This window comes from Macrotis lagotis, chromosome 1 (assembly GCF_037893015.1).
Source record: "Macrotis lagotis isolate mMagLag1 chromosome 1, bilby.v1.9.chrom.fasta, whole genome shotgun sequence".
NCBI classification, from domain to species: domain Eukaryota; kingdom Metazoa; phylum Chordata; class Mammalia; order Peramelemorphia; family Peramelidae; genus Macrotis; species Macrotis lagotis.
Window position 1 is genome coordinate 536997892 of NC_133658.1, and position 21928 is coordinate 537019819.

General features: G+C 37.7%; 1 protein-coding gene across 1 annotated transcript in view; it reads left to right on the forward strand.

Annotated features, from left to right (window-relative positions):
* The first annotated feature begins 307 nt into the window (after positions 1–307).
* Positions 308–21928, forward strand: part of ACOT9 (acyl-CoA thioesterase 9) — a 31847-nt gene continuing 10226 nt past the window's right edge. The window contains exons 1-11 of the mRNA XM_074214249.1: positions 308–476; positions 3524–3618; positions 5277–5300; positions 6864–6909; positions 9365–9535; positions 9632–9669; positions 11821–11904; positions 13815–13918; positions 17147–17220; positions 20066–20133; positions 21250–21361. Of these exons, the coding sequence (XP_074070350.1) occupies positions 457–476; positions 3524–3618; positions 5277–5300; positions 6864–6909; positions 9365–9535; positions 9632–9669; positions 11821–11904; positions 13815–13918; positions 17147–17220; positions 20066–20133; positions 21250–21361 (836 nt within the window). The 5' untranslated portion in view covers positions 308–456. The remainder of the gene's footprint in view (positions 477–3523; positions 3619–5276; positions 5301–6863; positions 6910–9364; positions 9536–9631; positions 9670–11820; positions 11905–13814; positions 13919–17146; positions 17221–20065; positions 20134–21249; positions 21362–21928) is intronic.

The following is a 21928-nucleotide window of genomic DNA, read 5'->3' on the forward strand; positions in this document are numbered from 1 at the left end:
TAAGGATATGATTTCTCTCCCATCACACTCAATTTGGATCAATGTACAATATGGAAACAAAAAAGACTGGCAAATTGTCTTCTGTGGGGGGTGGGGGGAGGGAAGTAAGGTTAGGGGGAAATTGTAAAACTCAAAAAAGTTCTCCCAGTATTGAAGGAGTCCTCGGTCCCCGCCTCCCGGACGCGGAAGGACTCCGAATGCAGGGACCGCAGCCCCGCCCCTGCAGAAGCCCCGCCCCTGCCCGCAAGCCCCGCCCCTGCCCGCAAGCCCCGCCCCTGCCCGCAAGCCCGCCCCGGCGAGCCGTCACCCTGGGAGGGCGCTGCCGGGAAGAGAAGCTTGGGAGGGCCGCGAGGGTCCCCGCCCCGGCAGGAGTGGGCAGGAGTGGGCAGGACCGGGCCGGCCGCGGAGTCGCGCTTCTCCGGCTGCGGCGGCTGCGGCGGCTGGGCCGGCGGCGCCATGTGGCGGGAGGCGACGCGGTAAGGCCCCCGAGCACCGGGCAGCGCCCCTGCCCCCGCGGGGGCGGGCGGGGCCCGCTCTGCTCCTCCCTCCCCTCCCCCCAGCCTCCGCCCTGCCCTCCCGCCTGTTTTCATATGCTCCCCTCCCCCCGCCCGGGCCCCTCGGTTCCGCGTGTGCCCCTGGCTCAGAGAAGTGAAGCGTGTGGGGCAGGGAGGCCCCCGGGGCGGTGCCGCGCTGCCCGCGCCCGCACCTTCTCCTTCTGGGCTAGGTATCTGGGTGGAATCGGAAAGGCTCCGGGCCATCCCGGAGGCCCCGCCCCGCCCGGAGGCCCCGCCCCCGGAGGCCCCGCCCCCGGAGGCCCCGCCCCCCCGGAGGCCCCGCCCCGCCCGGGGAGGCATGCCAGGGTGACTCACACCCTCTCCCGCGGGTGACACGTGGCTGTGGCCCCGGGTGGGCTTCTGCCCCCACTGATGGGGATCGGCCGGGCGGTCCTGTGAGGCCATTCTTTGGCACGGCGTCTCCTTGGGCGCAGGTTGCGATCGGAAACCCGGTTGTACTTTTCTTAAAAAGTAAGGATTTGGGCCCATGTTGCCCAAACAGAAGGCCCGCGCTGGTCTCTGGGAACTTGGCAGAGCGGATGCTAATTTGGGCCCATTGGCACTGCCATCTAGAGAAGGGCCCGCGGTGCCAGGGAGCACGGTTCTACCTTGCATCGTGGTTGAAGCGGTGTGGAGGCATGACTGGTGACAGCCGTGGCCTTGTGCCCCCACACTCACGGGGGTGTGAGCGGGGAGGGTACCCCCTCCTGAGCCACACAGGGCTCCCCCACCCCCTCCATCCTCATCACTTAGCTCTTTACCTCTGATTTGGACAGATCACTTTCCTCTTCTGAGGAAGAGCTTTGGACCAGGTGAGAGCTGTGTTCCTTTCAACTTTTGGGACCTGCCAGGAGACAGAAAAAGCTTCCTCTCACACTTTGTTGCCTTCCACATTCTCTCTCCCATAGCTATAGTCTGGAGATAGCTTTAGTCCCAGAGTAAGCATTAGAGAAATGTTTGTTGAAGGACATTCTGTAGCTTCCACATAGCCATAAAATAGTGATGAAACAGTTAACCTCAGATGACAGGAAGACTGATTACTCATATAATTAGTATCAGAGCCAATACTTGAACCCAGGTTCAAGGATCCACCCCATACTATGGTAACGATTGTGGAAAGTAATATAATATTCTTTCTTAACTGCTATTAATAGGTTGCACTTCCCCAAATGGGCTACCCGGATGACTCATATTGTCATAGAGAGGATCCACGATTTTCATAGTATTTAGAACTAAAAGGAGAACAACCCCAGTATTTTACATAGGAGGAAAGTGAGACCCAGGGATATTGTGTGATTGTTTTTTCTTTTTTCTCTTAAGGTCATCCAGCTGGTTCTATACTACCTGAGCTTTAAGGAGATCATACCAAGCTGGAAAGACTGACGTTCTGCCTCTCTTGGTCTTAGGCCAAGTCAGCCAAATTCAGAGAGGTTTTTCACCAGAAGATTGGCCACTGGTGGTCAGTCAATTTCTTTAGCCACAGCTATCCCTGTGTCCATCTGTTAAGACATAGAAGGGTTATATGCTGTATATTGGTGATGATATGGTACCTATGTTGGTAAAAACCACATTTTTCAAAATAAGTAACAGTAAGTCCAGTTTATTTAGTCTAAAAGTTGATTATTTATTGAGAATGTTAGGAATCTTTCTGAAGTCATGTTGATTTTTTTTGGGGGGGTGTCAGCTATGACACTGTTCAGTAAAGGATTGCTTCATTTAATTCTTTTGACCTGAAAGAGAAAGTGTAGTGACCCCCCCCCCACTGTAATGTGAAGTCAGAAAATTAGGCTTCAAATTCAAACTGCTATACCACAGATATATGACTATGTGGGCAAGTCACTTAACCAGCTTCACTGAGACTTTGCATCCTTACCTTCCAGACCTCTCAGTCCATGATTTTTAACTTCAATGCATCTTTCAGATTTGCCTTTTGAGGGAGAGGTCACATACTAGGAATATATGGTCCAATAATAAAGAAAAATTAACTTATCTACTCAGACCATTTAATGTGATGATATCAACTTTACCAGATAGATTTAATACTCATGAAACTGAGAAACTGAAAAGGGCAAGACCAAACATACACCTACTTATATGATGGATCACAATTCTCATTCATTTAAAAACATAGTAGTGCCAATTATGGAACATATAGCCTCTATTCTCTCTAGGACAGGTTTTTGAACTAAGTTTGTGAACTAACTTTTTTTTTTAGGTCTTTTGCAAGGCAAATGGGGTTAAGTGGCTTGCCCAAGGCCACACAGCTAGGTAATTATTAAGTGTCTGAGGTCAGATTTGAACCCAGGCACTCCTGACTCCAAGGCCGGTGCTTTATCCACTATGCCACCTAGCTGCCCCTGTGAACTAACTCTTAAAAATAAGTTTTAATAATTATTGCCTTCCTTTGTAATCCTTCAGGGTAGTGGTTAAATGGATAAATACCTGGTCTAAAGCCAGGAAAAATGCATCTTCCTGAATTCAGTAAAGCTCAGACACTTACTAGCTGTTTGACTCTAGACAAGTCACTTAGCTCTGTTTGCCTTGGTTTCCTCATCTGTAAAATAACTTAGCTAGACAAGGAAATGGCAAACCACTAGAGTATCTTTGCCAAGAATACCCCAGATGAGGTCACAAAGAGTCAGACATGACTGAAAAGCCACAGAACAACAGCTTGTAACCCTATTAGATTTTATTTTATACATTTAACAGCATCATTCGGAGAAGGAGTCCACAGATTTCACCAGTTTGCCAAAAGGGTCTGTGCCAAACTATTAAGAGTTCAAGACTCTGGGACCATATGATCTAGTTAGGGAAATGAGTCAACACAAGAGAACAATGAAAGGTAGTATCTAATTTACTGGATGCTGATGAAAACTGGGATAGAAACAAAAGATTCCTGTTCAGTGGGCAGGAAAGGGCTTCCCTGCATTTTAATCTTAATTCTGAATTCAATTTATTTTCTCTTGCAGATTCTGTACATTAAACAAAGGGCGGGCAATTCTTGGCAGGATACCTGGCCAAGAGACATTTTGTAACAGAGCCAAAGGAACCTTCGTTTTGGAAGGTGAGTGCTGCTGGATCAGTCTTTGGTGGTGATATGTCTAAAATGTCACTTCTACCTCCAATATGCCTCATTTATCCAAGTTAGAATTCTGTTGCACATTGTTTGGCTTATAAAACAATTTATTGAACATGTTTTATATGGAAATATGTTTAGCATGGTTATACATATATCACCTTTATTAGATTGCTTTCTATCAAGACGGAGTAAGGAGTGAAGGGAGGGAGGGAGGCAAAAAAATATGAAAATCAAAACCTTACAAAAAATGATTACTGAAAATTATCTTTGCATGTACTTGGAAAAATAAAGAAATAAAATATAAAAAAGATAAAACATGGGGCAGTTAGGTGGTACAGTAGAGAGAGTATCTGCCCTGGAGTCAGGAGGACCTGAGTTCAAATTTGCTCTCAAGACTATGTGACCTTGGACAAGTCACTTAAACCCATTGCCTTGCAATACCCCCCCCCCCATATAATAAAACAGTTGTATGGGCATGTTAAAGATAGATTTTTCAGTCAGTAAGAATGTGCTAAGGGCCTAGGATTGTGCCAGACATAATGCTAACCTCTACCTGCATAGAGATGGAGCTGCCTTGAGGGAAAGCTGAATTTCGGGTGTAAGTATATGTAAGTATATGAGCAGCTAGATGAGCAGTGGATGGAGTACATAGTCTCATCTTCCTGAGTTCAAATTTGACCTCAGATACTTACTAGCTGTGTGTTCCTGGACAGTTCCCTTAATCCTATTTGCCCCAGTTTCCTCATCTGTAAAATGAGCTAGAGAAGGAAATGGCAAACTACTCAATTAACATTGCCAAGAAAACACGAAATGTGGTTGTGATGAGTCCAGCGTGAAAACTACAAATGCTCACACACACACACACACACACACACACACACACACACACATACTCACAGGTTCAATATTTTTTAAACTAATTTGTTCACTGAGTAGCATTTTAGTAGTGAACATTTATTGGCCATTTGCTTCCTTACAGTTATTAGAGTCTGGTGTGGTGTAATAAAACAAGATGGATATGTCACAGTGCAATGTGGAAAGAGCTTTGGACCTTGTTTTAAATTCTGACTATATCACATGTTCTGAGGCAATTTACTTAATTTCTCTGTGACTCACTTTAATAATCTATCCATTGGAATATTCACCTTGTACTTTTGGGAGGAAATGCTTGGTAAACTATGAAGTATAATATGAATGCTTATTATTATTATCATCATTATTATTATTTCATGCTCATATTATAGTTTTTATTTAATTGTAGCCTGTTTTTCTGAACTGTTGTCTCTTCATTTTTTCTCTTAGTCATTAGGATTAATTAGATTAATTTTTAGATCTCATTATATTTTGAAATTCCTTAAGATATTAATTGGTGGTATCTCCTGAAATGTTCATGATGCCTTTGGGTAGAATAATCACCTGTGTTTTGCACAAAATGTTAATCCAAGTGCAGCTGTCTTCAAACAAATTAAACTAAGGGAGCAAGAATTTTACTTTCATTCTAGTTCATAGTACTGACATATAAAATGTGAAATATCATGAGAAAGATAAAAGAAATCAATTCATTATTTGACATTGTATAATTTGTTTTTTCTGTTTCTATTGGTACTGATTATCAACATTCTTTTCCTCCATTTTTTTGGCAGGCTCACCTATGCCTATGTCTGATGGTATGTAGTAAGCTATGTGAATATTTCTTTTTTTTCTTTTCACTTTTGGCTTTTCACATTAATATTTCTGTGCTTTTTATGATGAAAATGGAAGTTATTTTAAAAAATAAATTTTTAAAAATTATCTTGCCTTGCTTGAATTCTTTGAATTTTTTGCTTAAACTTGTTCAACAACTAAGGGAGAATTACATTAGAGTCTTGTTGTAAATCAGCTTGTTATTATACAGATTTGGATATTTTTATGGATCAAATGATATTCTCTGAAATAGAATTTATAATCTAATACTTCAAGAATCTGTGATTTTCCCTGGGGTGAATACTACCTTTATCTACACAGATTACAACTCTTTAGTAGCTTCATGGATAGCCTTCATAGATTGATATGGTTAAAAATTCCATTACCCTTTAAAGACCCTGCTAATAAGGCCTCTCTGAACTTAGCTATGTTGAAGTTTGGATTAAAAAAAAAAGAAAAAAATGAGTCCAACTGCTTCTGGGGATGTATTTGAAGCTTGAAGCCTTTCTAGGTTGTCAGAACATGTTGGAACAGGTAAGACAGGCTTCAAGAACACAGGTTGAATGTTGTGTCACAGAGATACCTTGGAGGTAGACTTTAAAGTTGGAAAAGCAAAGTGTACAGTGATTTTGCCTTTGCTCTGGGTGTTGATGCTGTCCATAATAGTCTCATCATAATGGTTCCCATTAAACAGAGGTACACTAGATGAATAATCTAATTAAATTCTTAAATTTGTACTATTATTAAGGGCAGCTAGGTGGAGAAGTAGATGGAGCCAGTAGAACACTTAAATCTGGCCCCAGACGCTTATTAAACGTATAACCTTGGGCAAATCACTTCACCTTTGTTTGCCTTAGTTTTTCCGTCTGTAAAATGGGAATTAAAAAGCACCTATCTCCCCAGGACTGTGGTGAAGATTAAATGAGAAAATGTAAAGTCACAGACCCTATATAAAGTCAGTAGACCCTGTATAAAAATGATAGTCATCATCATCATCATTATTAATGCAGTGACTTGTAGTCAGAAAGACCTAGATTCAGATATAGCTTCAGACTCTTCTCAGCTATATGGCCTTGAACAAATAATTTAATCTTTGTCTCAGTTTCCTCATCTATAAAATGAGAATACTAATAGGACCCAACTTGTAGGGATGTTGTGAAGATCAAATGAAATGATACTTGTAAAGTGCTTAGGATATAGTAGGTGCTGCCTAAATCCTTATTTCCCTGCCCTGTTCTGCCCTATTATATTTGTCTATATAAGGCCTAAGGCGTAATGAGTAACATATAAACACACACACACACACACACACACACACACACACACACACACATTCTTGGGCATTTCAGTTCTTGGGAGGTTTTAGGGGTTCTAGGCCTACTGTTTGACTTAAAATGGTAGCCTTAAAATTAATCTTAATTCTTATTAATTTGGATCTCTGTCTATATATTCTGCTATGCATGAGTCTTTTTGCATCGGGTTTGAGCATAAGAGCTTAATCCTAATTTCCCTCTGTAAGTTTTGTAACTGATCTTTATTTCTTTTAGTTCGGCATAAACTTCGGGAGATAGTAGGAGTATCCACACACTGGAGGTATGTTGATGATCATTGGTGCCTTGCTTGGTTGGGTTCCTGGTAGCATCAGTGAACCTTGGATGAAGAGGTTGATTATTTGTAGCTCTTTTGCTGTAGGAAGAGAAAGTGGGATCAGAAGAGGCAGCATGTGGTGCCCGGTAGAGTGTGTGTTGTACTTAGAGTCAGGAGAGGCCCATGTTAGAATCCCATCTCTAACATAGTCTTATGGTATCTGTCAGCCAACAAACATTCATTAAATACCTACAATGAGGCAGGCCTAGTGCTAAGCCTTGGAGATAGGAAGAAAGGGAAAACATAGCTTAGGGGGCTCACGTTCTCATGGGAGAAGTCACATGCCCATAGCCACAAACATGTAAATTATATGTTGTGTTACACGAGAGCTTGTCTCTGAGGGAAGGCAAAGGCTTTCCGCAGGGTAGAGGCTTTGAGCTGATTATTGATGTAGTCAGAAATACATGGAAGTAGAGGTGAAAAAGGCATAGGGGACAGTTGATAAAAAAAAGACGGCAAATGGAGTGTAAGAAGAAAGCTGTGCCTCTGGATCATAGAGTGTGAAAAGACTGGAAATGTTGTAAAGGGCCTTAAAGTCCCAATATTGTATTTTATATTTGATCTTATATGTGATGGTGAGTCATTGGAATTTATTGCAGAGGGAGGAGTAATAGCAATTAATCAGTAAGCATCTTTTAAGTGTCTACTATGTTGAGATGGCTGAGTGACTCAGTGAAAAGTGTCTTGGGTCTGGAGTCCAGAAGACTGAGTTCCAGTGTGACCTCAAGATACTTACTAGCTGGGTGATCCTAGACTAATCACCAGTCATTCTGTTTGCCTTCATCTCCTGGAGAAGGAAATGGTAAATCATTCCAGCATCTTTGTAAGGAAAACTTCATGGATAACTTGGTGTGTTGTGGTCCATGGGGTCACAAGGAGTTGGATGTGACCGAACAGTAGGCACTATGTAAAGCCTTGGGGATACTAACAAGCAAAAGGCAGTTCCGGTCCTTAAGGAGCTTACAGTCTAATGCAAACAAATATTTACAAAGCAAGCTATATTCAAGATAGCTAGGAAATGATTAACTGATGGAAGGTCTTGAAATTAAGAGGTATTGGGAAGGCTAAAGGAAGGATGGCTTGGAGTGAGGAGGGATTTGAGGCAAGGAGGCCAGCCAGAAGGTGACCATTGGCATTCATTTAACATTTCTGTAAAATGATAAAGATAATAATTGTAGTATTTTTATCAGAGTTAGCATGACCTTGTGACTATTAGAGGACTGGCAGTGGAGTCAGGAAGACCAGGGTTTAAGTCTTGTCTCTGATATGTGACAGACCAGCAAATGTCTTCACCTCTCAGTACCCCAGATAAGATGATGCCTTATGCTATGCATCAGTGGAGAGAATTTCCATACCAGGAGTTCCCTATGTCAGTGAGTTCAAATCAGGACTAAATGTGGTGCAGTGGACCAGGCCACTTACTTCCTGTGGACCGTGGGGCAGATCTTGGGACCTGCAGTCTGCTCACATTTCAAATGAAGGGGTTGAGCCAGATGACCTCCTAGGTTCCTTACAGTTCCAATTTTAGGATTCTAGGTAAATCTGTTCTTTCTAGGAAAGTGACTCCTTAGCTATACACACTGATTCAGTGCTGATTAATTCCTTCACTTGTTAGTTCACAGCTCGGTGATCCCTTTTTGAGACCCTTGCCTGCCCTTGGATCTATTTTCTTAAACATAAAATGAAAATTGTTTCAGTTACCTTTCTTGATTTTGAAACTCATATTAGTAAGATTCTCTGAGTTTCCTCATCTATAATATGGAGCTAATACTCCTCTACATTGGGGTTGTGAGCATCAAATGAATTAACATGTAAAGCACTTTACAAACCATAAAGCTCTATATAAATGCTAGCCACCATCATTATTATTGTTTTGATGGTGATCCAAACAAACAGGCTTTGACAAAGGGGCTTGTCACAACTTTCCTGAACCTCAGATTATTTACCTGTATAAAGGAAATAATAATCCCTTTCTTTCATTAGGGCTTGAGAGGTGAGAAACTGAATAAAGCATGTTGTAAACCTTAAAGTACTTTATACATGTCAGATATTATTGATGGTTAAAGTGTCTATCTAGTTATCTCATTTGTATGAAAATCTTCCTTATCCCCCCCCTTTTTTTTTAAAAAAAAGTACTTTTAAGATATTTTAGAGTACTTTCAGGTAAAGTATTAAATCTTAAATTTTATTTTAAAGTTCTTTTGACCAATTGTCTTAGAAACATTTCCTAGAATGACTATTTTTTTTTTTTTTGGTGGAGGAGGGAATACTGGGGAAAGGATGGGCCTTGAGAAACAAGAGGCCTTAATATCGTTGAGAGATTGGGGAACCTGGTTTGCAGGAGTGTGTTGACCTCAGACTTGATTCTACATTATTTGCATCTTGCTTCCTTTTTTCCCAGTGACCATCTGAAAGCTATGGAGGAGAGAAAGTTACTCCATAATCTATTGCCTAAGAACCAGAAGGAGCTGCCTCCAAGGAGAATGAAAGATAGTTATATCGAAGTCATTTTGCCTTTAGGAAGTCAACCCATGTTACGGGAGAAATATTTGACGGTATTCAATAGTGTAAGGTAACAGGGTTGGTTTTTATCTGTGGTTTGAATTTTAAAAGGAAATGAATAGACTGTGGTTTTCACTTTTAAATCCCCTTTTCCTGTGTTTTACAGATTTGGCAGAATTCTTGAGGATCTTGACAGCTTAGGAGGTACTAAAGCATGCCAACATTTCTTTGTACATTGTAAATATCAGTGTTTACTAGAATCAGGGAACCCTGTAATTGAAAGGAACCATCAGAAGTTATTTATTCCTTTTCACATCCTTCTTATGATTTAGCATGATTCAAGATGATTTTATAAGATACAGTCCTCAGTTTCAAGAAAATTAGGGTCTAGTTCTAATACATAGGGTGTTCTAAGAGCTACTATTACTATTGTTATTGTTATTGTTATTATTATTATTATTATTAGTAGTAGTAGTAGAAGTAACTATAATAAATGTAAATTATTATTTTAAGCTATTAAGGCTTAAAACTACATCAAGATTTGTGGGGACACCTTCTTGAGAATTTGAAGACCATTTTTGACATATCCCCAGGCTTCCTTTCCTTAAACCAAACAAACCAGTTTCTTTTTAGTCTTTCTTCATTAGCATTGTGGTCCTGACTGTTATCAAATGTCTAGAGTTTAGCATCTTGGCAATTTTATTTATGTTAATTGAGTTATTTGAAAGCAGTAATTTGTGTTTTATGCATTTTATTTTTATTTTATTTTTATTTATTTTATTGTTTTGCCTTGGAATAATGTCTGTATGATGAACATGCTGATCTAATAATGTTTGTCAGCTTTCTGCAAATTAGTAGACTTTGCCTGAATCGATGCTTCTATTTTTTAAGCAAAATATTTCTTGAACTGATTATCTACCTGTTTTAGGGGTTTTTAACATGTAAAAACAGTTTACAAAGTAAAACTTTGTGCTTAAGCTTCCCTTTTTGTTGGCAATGCTGTTTTAAATACATACACACAATTCATTCTAGTACCACATACACTCTTGTACTTCCAACTCTTAGGAGTACATTAGTAGTTGAATAAATCAACTAATTTATTAAGGTGAAAATAGTATATTAACACAGTCTATCAAGTAACTTACCAGCAATTGTGATTATATATATAGTTTGAAGGGTTGGATGGGAACTAATTACCTCTATTATTTTGCATAGAGCAGGTGCTAGACAAATATTTGCTGAATGAACTAAGAATGAAATGCAAAGAGAGGTATTAGAAGAGTTAAGATTTAACAGCACTATAAAATCAAAGCATTTGCATCATTCATATGGGACACTAAAGAAAAGTTGAAAAAGATGCAAATTTGAGGTCATTTTTCATAAAGTCATGAATCAGAATTAAGAGGTATCTTAGAAGTTAACTGATTCAACTCATACCAAACAGGAAAAACCCTTTACAATATATCTGACAAGTGATCTTGAAATCTCCATTGGAAAATCCTCCATCTACTTTGAGTTATAAGAATAAGGCCAAAGCTATTTGCTACACCATTAGAGTCCTTCATCTAGAATGGGACAGCTAGGTGGTGAAGTGGATAGAGTCAAGAGGATGGGAGTTCAAATCCAGCCTCAGACACTTGACATTTCCTAGCTGGGTGATTTTGGGAAAGTCACTTACCCCTGCTTGCCTTGTATTCAGAGCCATCTCCAGTCTTCCTGATTCATATCTGGAGATATGATGGCTCTGGAGGAGAAAGAGAAACTGGTGACTTAGTACAACACCCCCTCAAGAACAAAGGATAAACAATATCCTCATAATAACCTAGAATGATAATCCTCTTTGATTCCCATGCTTCATCCAGTTTGAAGGCTTATCCTGTGGCACTTAACCCATTTTTCATAATTTTTCAGATTTTACTAATCATGGTCTCTAGTTGTTATATCATTAAGTTCTTTAACTTTGATGCAATTTGTCTGGACCTAAGAACTTTATTGAAGGTAATTCTCTTACCATTTTTTTTTTCACCTAGTTCCCTGTTGGCCATTTTTCTTCTGTGCTTTCCATATGAAGGTTATTCTTTTTGGTAAAAAAAAAAAAACAAAAAACCAAAAACCAGAACTAAAACAGAATTGAACCTTTCTTCCTTTTCCCCTAAAATAAGATAGTTAAACTGACCTTATCCAAGGCATTTTTCAGTCAAAACAGGCTATGATTCTAAGATGAGATTAGTATCTTCCATAAAGTGTTACCAGATGAGGACCCAGAACTTCACAAAGTGATATCTGATGTTTATATGTTGTAAGGGAGCTTTTACTCTTTCCCTGTCACTGACAAATACTCTCATTTCTTCTTAGTTCTTATTTGCTATACTCATACTCAAATGGAGTCTGTCAAGATGTCCCCTTTCTCTATTGTGACGGCCTTGGTTGACAAAATTGGTAAGTGATATCGTCAGTCTAAGCTTCAATTGAATTCAGTTCAACTTCAGTATTCAATTGGATATAGAAATAGTCAATAGATGTTGCTTGCTTTGAGCAAAAATTATTTCCTTTCATGTGGAATTTTATTATGCTTCAGTTTATTTTTTCCCAGTTTATTAGTAAACCCTTTCCAAGATAGAATTAACTCTTCATGTGTTTGTTTGGCATTGATTTCAAATTTCATTATATTGATTTTCTAAAAGTTAGCATCTCAATCTGCCTTTCCAGAGCCATCTGGCCTAGATCTCCGGTGAGGAGAGCAATAGCAAAACAAAGCATCTCTAGTTATCTTCTTCATCAATTAGTTGCTTGAATTATATAGACACTCTCCTAAATTTTATATATATATATATATATATATATATATATATATATATATATATATATGCATATATATAAAATTTTTAAAAATGAAACTTTTCTTGAGAAATATGAACATAAAAAAACCCATAGTCTTAGGTTTTGAAGATTTTAGAGCATCTATAGTTTAATCTTTTGCTCATTATAGGAATCTCTGCTAGAGCATATATGATGGAGTTGTGCTCTGCACATACTCAGTGAAGGAGGGCTTCCTAGTAACAAAACCAACTGTTCCATTTATACATAGCAAGCAGCTGGGTAACACATTGGATGGAGTGCTGAACATGGATTCAGGAAGAACTGCCAGGCACTCTTACTAGATATGTGACCTAGGCAAGTCACTTAACTGCTGTCTGCCTCAGTTTCCTCATAAGTAAAATGTGATTAATTACAGTACCTCTATCTTCCAGAGTTGTTGAGAGAATAAAATGAGATAATATTTGTAAAGCGCTTTGCAAACCTTAAGACATGATGTAAATGCTAGAAATTATTCATATTATTATTTGTTTAAAATCTTTTTTCCTTGGCTTGGTGCAATGGAAAGAACTTTGGATTTGAGTCAGGAAACAGATTCAAATCAAGCTCTGACACTTAGTAGCTGTGAAATTCTGGGCAAATCACATCGTTCCTCTTAATCTTCATTTCCTCATCTGTGGTAATACTTGCACTACTCCCCTCACAGGGTGGTTAGGCTGAAAGTGTTTTGGTAACCCTTAGAGCATTCCATCTTTGTGGTTTGTTACAGATCCTTTTCATATGCTTGATAGATCAGTGATTTCATAAGTACTTAGCTGGTCTAGATTGTAAAACTCATCCTAGCTTTCTCATCTTGGATGACTCTTGTCCATGTCATAATATAATAATATATCATTATACTGAGTCAAATATCGCCTCTCTCTGGTATATAATGTTCCCTATAAAGTATTTAGAACTTTTGAAGAAATAGACTTCTCATATAAATGAGAGCAATTAACTTAAATTGTAACCAAATGTGAACAAGGAGAAATAGAAATGGGCTCTTTTGAATACATATGCCTCTGCATTTTTCTGCCTATTAGAGTAGGGATTCTTAAGCTAAGGTACATTTCAGGGTAATCTATGAATTGGATAGGAAAAGAGTGGTTTCTTAATCTCATGTATTTTATTATGTATTTAAAAACATCAGCCTGATGAGAAACAAAAAAATAAGAAACTTTGCTCTAGAGAGTTACAAGAGGAAAGGGGCAGGGGAAAGATGACTTCTCCTTCCCAATTTCTATACTGAGTGTATAGTATACTTTCTTTGGAGACATTGCCAAGGCTCCTTTCTCCTCTAAGGGGAAGCCAGCTAGGATGGCAGTTATGTAGCCTCTCTTCAATTTATTTTGTAACAAGTATTTATTAAGCACTCAGTATAAATTTAATCTATAGCTTCATTATCTTTTTCACTTTATTCCCTAAACATTTTGTTCAGCTTCAGAGTAGGGAAAAGGAACCTATTCATTTAAATTTTTCTGTATTTTTTTCAGATTTATGTAAGCAGATTATAAGTCCAGAAAGTGATATTAAATTCACTGGACATGTGAGTTGGGTTGGAAAGACGTCTATGGAGGTCAAGATGCACATGAGTCAGGTGAGTCGCAGCTTTGTTTATGAATACCTGGCTTATGCAAATCCTGTAAAAGGAGGGCAATGGGTGGACTTCATGATCTCTGAGGTTGCTTCCAGATCTGGGAATCAGGGAGCCTATATTTACTCTTCTAGCTTTATGAGAGGCCAATAAAGGAACAAATTGCATGCTTTATCAGAACTGCCGTCTTCTAGCAACTTGCTCGTGGGTGGCAGTAGAGAATGAGGACTTAAATGATTCTTACCTTTCCTAGGAAAAACAGTTGAAAATATACTTGATTGTGCCATAATAGCATCCTCTTTGCATATATTGGAGGCCACATCATTTATGTTTTCCTTACCTTTTTGAAATAATGGGCACTAGTTAAGCCATTTTTCTAGTTTGACTTGAAGAATTAACAAAACTGAAATTTATTAAGAATAAATAGAAATAGCCAGATGTAGTAATAACTACAGCTGATTTTTCTATAGCAGGTAAATCCCTGACAAAGGGCTTTGCATATGCTACCTCATATGCTCCTGACATAACCCCAACTTCATTCAATCCTAAATGTGAGTACTAGTATGGTATGGTGGAGAGAATATTGACCTTGGAGTCAGGATATAAATGTTTGAGGCCCAGACCAGGCTCTTCTTAGCCTGTTAGCAGTTTCTATTAGCTTTAGCTTTTTCTGTTAAATGGGGATATTGTTGTGCCTACTTTACAGAGTTATTATGATGAATAGGATTTATAAATTGTATAGCACTACATAAATGTAAATATTTGTGTAAGTGGTTTTATTGTAGTAATTGAGAACCATTATTTTTCTGAGTAGTTATTGGAAAGAGGAAGAGATTTGATAGTAAGAAATACCCATAGGCCTTAGCTTTTATGCTTTTATTGTAAAACTTAGATATTTCAGAGAAACCACAAAATCAATTGTCTTTAAACTAATTTTTGAATACTTCAGTGTATCTATGATCTCATGGGTATGGATTGTGATAGGACCAGCATGGGGAAGATTTACCTAAAGGAAGATTGTTATGCATAATTAGCCCTGAATTCTCTGAAGAAATGAGATATTTGTAAAGTGCTTATTAGCACTGTGCCCTCAGAAATGCTTCTTCCCTCTTTCATGGTCATCTAAGAGCATAGAAAGTCTCTATAGACCCCCTGGACTTGGTAGATTTCTTGAAGTCCATTCAAGTAGCCCTCCCTTGCCTTTCTGACTAGATGTATCTGCATGCATATAGAGGCAAGGAGTACTGTGCCCAAAGAAGCAAAGTTCCCCTGTATCCTTGTTGGACATTCTTGCCATGTTAGGGCAAATTCAGCCTCCTTGTGTTAAATGGTCAGTGACTTTCAGGTACCTCATTGTGTTCCAAACTTGAACCTGATCAAAGAATTGAGTTGATCAAAGACTGGAGTTAAGGGTTACCCCTGCACATGGGTCTTCCATTGTCAGTCATGGAGCAGACAATTTGTTTTAAAACCTTTTACCATTTTTCTCTTCATTTCATCTATTTCATTCCTTCTAGTTTCTTACATTTAATGCTCTGGGGATGATCTCATTCACTTGAGTCTCTAAGTCAAGCTTTCTTCAAACTTATTTTGTAGCAGTATCATATGCATGTGATTGCCCATTATCTTCCTTTTTAAGATTTACAAATCGATGTTCTTTTTTAAAATAGGGGTTTCTCTAGTCTATTGTGTCTTTCTGATCTGCAAAATGGCCAAGCATTTGGTGACTAATGTGAATTCTTTGACTTTTTAGTTCATTTTGTCATTTTAGAAATTTTTTGCCTTACAAAGCATTGTGATTATGTCATCTCCTTCAATCCAATTCACTTAAACAAATTAAACTTCCTTAGGAGCTGGTAAAAGAGTATAAGGTCACAGATTTAGAGTTGGAAGGGGCTTCTGAACCCATTGATCTAAATCTCTTATTTTATAGATGAAGAAATTTAGACCAAGAAAGCTTAAGTCCAAGGTCATGTGGTTATATATCTCAGGCAGATTTTAAAGTCTGGTCTTCTTGCCTCCAAATCCTGCTTCTATCCATTGTAACACCCAGTTGATGATAATCTATGTTAGTTTTAGTGTCACCAGCTTGTTTAGCTAGGTCTCAGTAAAGATAGTCAAAGACTCAACTTCAAAAGGTTTATCTAGCCATAGGCCTAGGGCAGTTTACTGGTAAGATTAATTTAACATTTGTGAAAACATATGCAATGTTGTATATTGAGAGGGTTTTTTTTTAAGGAACCTTTGATTTTATTGTTACAGAGAACTCCTAGCAAAGAAATTTCTTCCACTGATGCAGATTAACATTTGCTGTGTAATTTAGAATCTCAGACAATTATCTAAAAGGACCTGCTAGGGTCCCTTAGTCAATATGTGCCAGAGGCAGGACTTGAATTTAGGTGTTTCTGATTCTTAGACTCTCCACTATTCTAACAGTCAGATGACTACTTAGGGCTGATGTAGCCTTTCATAGTTGTTTTTGCATGATTTCTTTTTTTAATTTAATTTTTTAATTTAAATTTTTAATTTAATTTTTCCAATTACATGTTATAGAACTTGCATATTTATAAATTACACAATTTTTCCTACCACCCTCCCTTCCCACCCCCATCTCCTCAGCAGCAGTTTGGTAAAAGTTATACATGTACTTTTGTGTTTAATACATTTACATATTAATCATTTTGTATATGAGGAATTAGGACTAAGGGAAAAGAAAGAAAACCATGGGATATGAAGGAAAAACACAAGAGACATTTTCTAAAAATTAAATAGTATCCATTCAGATTCTGTGGTTTTTGTTTTTGTTGCTGTTGTCTTTTTTCCTCTGGATGAGGATGGCATTGTCCCTAACAGGTCTCCCAGGGTTGTCCTAGATCTCTGAACTTCTGAGAAGAGCTGCATCCATTATAGTTGATCAATTCACAGTGTTGTTGTAAATGTATACAATGTTCTCTTGGTTCTTCTCCTTCTCTGCATGATTATTTCTTTTTTTTTAATTTCTTTTTCTTTTTCTTTTATTTTAAGGCAATGGGATTAAGTGACTTGCCCAAGGTCACACAGCTAAGCAATTTAGTGTCTGAGTACAGATCCGAACTCAGGTCCTTCTGACTGCAGGGCTGGTGCTGTATCCTCTGTGCATGATTATTTCTTAAAGTCATAGTACTAGTTTAGATGTATAACATTATTTATAGTCAATATGTGTTTATCTGAACTCTTTAATTTTTATTTTAGTTACAGGATATGGTTTACCATCCTGTCTTGGATGCAACATTTGTAATGGTGGCCCGTGATCCTGAAAACAAAGGGTAATTATTAATTTAGAATTATGCAATATATCCCTAGTATTTTTTTTATTATTTTTATTACATGTGACCTAAATTGAATTTCTAAGTTAATTGATTTAATTATTTCTAGAGGAATTGACTAACAATTTGGTTAAGAAAAAGCTAAATCCTGTAAACTCTTTAATTATATACTCCTAATCTTCCCTCCTTAAATTCACTTTGAGCATATTTAGGCTATTCTCAAATTCACATTTGAGAATCTTCGTTACCAGTATTTTATTCACAGTAGAGTGAACCACAAATGAAATTTGAGTTCTATCTTGATATCCTTTAGCTATATATTAATTTTGAAAAAAAATCAAATTCTTAGATTATTTTTGAATGGACAAATAAATAACAAATATCATATGGTTAAGTTAAAGTAAAAACTTCACTTTATCCAACTAATAGACATAGTCTAGGACAATTAATCCAAATCTATTTAAGAATGAGTGCTATATGAGACTTTTAAGGAATGTTATATTTTATTGAAAGGCAGTGTGGTCTAGTGTTACAATTCTCAAACTTTTTGGTCTCAGGACTCCTTTACAAGACTTGAAACTTCTTGAAGACCCAAAATTTGTTGTTATTGTTTAGTCATTTTTCAGTTGTGTCTGACTCATATTCCTATTTGAGGTTTTCTTGGCAAAATACTGAAGTGGTTTGCCATTTCCTTCTCTGGCCCATTTTATAGAGGAGGAAATTGAAGCAAAGAGTGAAGTGACTTGTCCAGCATCACTCAGCTAGTAAGTGAATAAGGCCAGATAGATTTAAACTCTGCTCTTCCCACCTTCAAACTTCTATCCAGTGCTCCACTTAAGCTGCCCCTGAGGATCCCAAAGAGCTTTATATATACAAATATACACATATATACACATTGGTATTTTCCATCTTAGAAATTAAAATTGATAAAATATTTATTAATTCATCAAAAATAACAACAAACTATTATATTACACCTTAACATAAATGACAGATTTTTATGAAAAGTACTTTTTTTTAAAATTTTTGCAAGGCAATGGGGTTAAGTGGCTTGCCCAGCTAGGTGTATCTGAGGCCGGATTTGAATTCAGGTTTTGAACTTCAGGGCTGGTGCTCTATCCACTGTGCCACCCCCACATTTTTCTATTACCCTCTCTTCTCTCCTCCCTCCCCATGATAATGAGTCATCTTATATATACAAACATATTTCCATATTGGTCATATTGTGAAAGAAGAATCAGAACTAACAAGAAAAGAAACCATGAGAAAAAAAGAAAGACATAAAACAAGTTTTAAAAAATGAACAATATAGGGTGGCTAGGTAGTGTAGTGGATGAAGCACCAGCCCTGGACTCAGGAGTACCTGGGTTCAAATCCGGTCTCAGGCACTTAATAACTTAGCTGTGTGGCTTTGGGCAAGCCACTTAACCCCATTTGCTTTGCAAAAACCTAAAAAAACCCAAACTGAACTTAATATGCTTTGGTCTGCAATTCAGAGCCCATGCTTTTTTCTTTGGATGTGAATGGCATTTTTCTATCACAGGATTATCCTTGTTCAGTGATCATCACACAATGTTGCTATTAAGGTGTTCAATGTTCTGGTTCTGCTCACTTTATATAAGTCTTCTCAGACTTTTCTTAAGTTAGGCTGCTTATGATTTCTTACAGAACAATAGTACAACTCCTTTACATTCATATACCATAATTTTGTTCAGTCAATCTCCAATTGATGGGTATCCCCCAATAGTTTTAATGGCCACATCTTAGACAAAAATATATTAATAAGAAAATGATGTTTTAGTACAATTATGAAAATAGTTTTGACCTTGAGGACCCTCTGAAAGGGCCTCAGTGATCCTCAGAGATCTGAGATCATTCTTTGAGAAGCACTGGCCTATGGACAGTTTCAGAGTCCTGGAGTCATGGGGCCAAGCCCTGGCCCTGACCCTGTAGAGTAAACAGGCAGGTCACTTTTAATTTCTCAGTGCTCTGGGCGACTTGCTCTGCATATGTGACAGAAATGTAGTAGAAGGCAATTCTTTACCTGAGAGTTCATTTTACTAATGAGAACCCAAGTTCGGTAGCTGTCCCTTTCCATGCTTGATTATCTCCAAAAATGATCCCTCTTCCAGGCCAAATTCATCTTTTCTTCAGTCTCCATTTCTATTTTGGCAAGGAGGATTTTGATTCAAATTCTGCCTTTTGGGGGGGGGGGTCACAAGAAAGTCATATGACTACAAGAAAGAAGGATATTGCAAATTTGAATAAGTGGATGGAATTTCCATGTTCCTCCTACTTTTGAAATCATAATCCTGAACCAGAAAAAGGGGTTGAGGGTTAGGAAACATTAAATTGCTTGTTAGTTGGTATTAATACTTGAATTTCTTGGGTAAGATTGTCAAAATATATATACTATTGCTTATATAATTGATGTATAATATATAAATATTTAAAAATAAATGTATGAGTAAATATATTAAAATGCTTCAGAGAGAAACATAATTTCATTTTTTAACAACAAACACCTGTATTATAAGTCTCCAAAAGTTTGTTCCATTTTATCAGCCACACAGAGGAAAAAGGTAGAATACTTGGAAAAAATGAAAGGACAATTCTTTAACCTCAACTTTCACGAAATAATAGCATATCTTGATATGAATGCACACATACATAAATGTTGAAGCCTACATATTTATTTTATATATGTGTGTACATACACATGTGTATATATATCTTTGGCTCTTTCTCTCTTTTTATATATATATATATATTATATATATATACATACATATATATATATGTATATATCTACATTTGTATGATTTATTTTTTTTCCCCTCTTCAGACCAGCTTTTATAAACCCACTAATCCCTGAAGGTCCAGAGGAAGAGGAACTCTTCAAGCAAGGAGAATGTATGTCACTTTCTATATTTATATAGCCTAAGAAAACATACTAAATAGAATATTCTGGGGAGATTTTAAGATTTTTTTTCTATTGGAACTATATGCAAATCAAATCATGGGATATTGCTGATTTTTCAGGTTTACCTTTTAGAAGCCTCACGTGCTTTGACCAGGTATTTGACAAACCAGATTACAGTATTAATTTGCTTAATCCCAAATTCAAATGCTAATAAGTTTTTACCAATTTATAAACTGAGCCAAAATCTTCCCTCCCCCCCAGGATGATTTGATGTATTTTAATAAATTCATTAAATGACTTCTGAGCTGTGAAGCATAAAGAGCAACAAAATTATGAGGATAGCATACAACCTCTACCTTCTGAGAGACTGTGGTCTAGTGGGTACTTGGTGGAACGTGAGATGGGTTGAAGTGGATGGTTGGGAGGTAGGGAAAGAACAGGAATGATACAGACAGCACAAAACAGAATATGACAGTGTATAAAAGATACTAAGGGCTATGGAGATAAAGGAGATCACTTTTGACTGGGAGAAGTTGAGAAGACTACTTAGAAAAGGTGATATTTGAATCGGGGCCATTTTGCATGAAAATATCCACATAATGGTTTTAGATCAAGGAAGTGTTATTGTATATTTCATGGGATAATGTACTTTAGTGGGGAGAAGACACTTCTATTTCTTTTACTATAAAGATTTAATAAATCAAGGACATCTTAGGTGGAGAAATGTCTCTGGAGTCAGGAAGACATATGGTTCAAATTGACCTCAAACATATACTAGTTGTGTGATCCTGGGCAAGTCACTTAACCCTAATTGCCTCCTTTAAAAAAAACTAATAAATCAGCTTTTAAAATAAACTCTATCTTCTATGCTTCCTTAAACTTCCAGTTTAGAATATAACAAAAACATCAATGCAGCTCAACCTGTAATTCATTTGGATCCAGCTATTATTCTTGATACTATGTAATGCTGCAAGGATATAGACATTTAGAGAGAGGGAGAAGATTGTATTAGTTGCAAATGACTGTAAGTTTATAGTATAGACTTCTTAGATACTTCTTGCTACTCAATGGTATGTTGTGATTTTTTTGAATTTCCCACTTTCTAGTGAATAAAGGGAAGAGGGTTGACTCCATGACTGCATCCTTACTGAAGATGGCCCCTACTGCGGAAGAAAGGAATGCAGTTCATGACATGTTCCTTAATACATTGGACCCAAGGCAAGTAGGGGCTGGCAACTTGGAAAGAGGGAAAGTACATCTTGAATATGGGACTTTTTGATGAGACAAGTTTAATTCATTTCAAATTGTCATTTTAAATGTCTGCAGACACATTCTCCTTATGTTATCAATGGAGGTAGCCATGTTATCTTAAAGACTAAAGTCAGTGGGACACGACCATTAGCAGGAACAGTTTCCTTCTAGGAATTGGAATGTCAGCATATGTGTGGTCCAAGAATCATTGTGTCTAGGTTTGAAGAATCCCATCACCAGAATGTTGGCCACCAAGGGATGAATTTTTCATTTCAGGCTACCCATAAAACCTTCTGAATGGGTGTGCATTGGTGAAGGCGGCACCTTCACTGATGAAATCTCAGGGCCTTTGAAGAATTGGCATGTCTATGAAACCACACATTTTTCCACTTTGTGTAGCAAAAATACAGCTGTATATGAGAAATGTGTCTACGGCTTTGTGTAGCTCTTGGGGTACCCTGGACCACACAATTCAAATGACTTTGATCCAAGAACACACTACCAATAGGTTCATGGATATTTCCTTACCTCTCT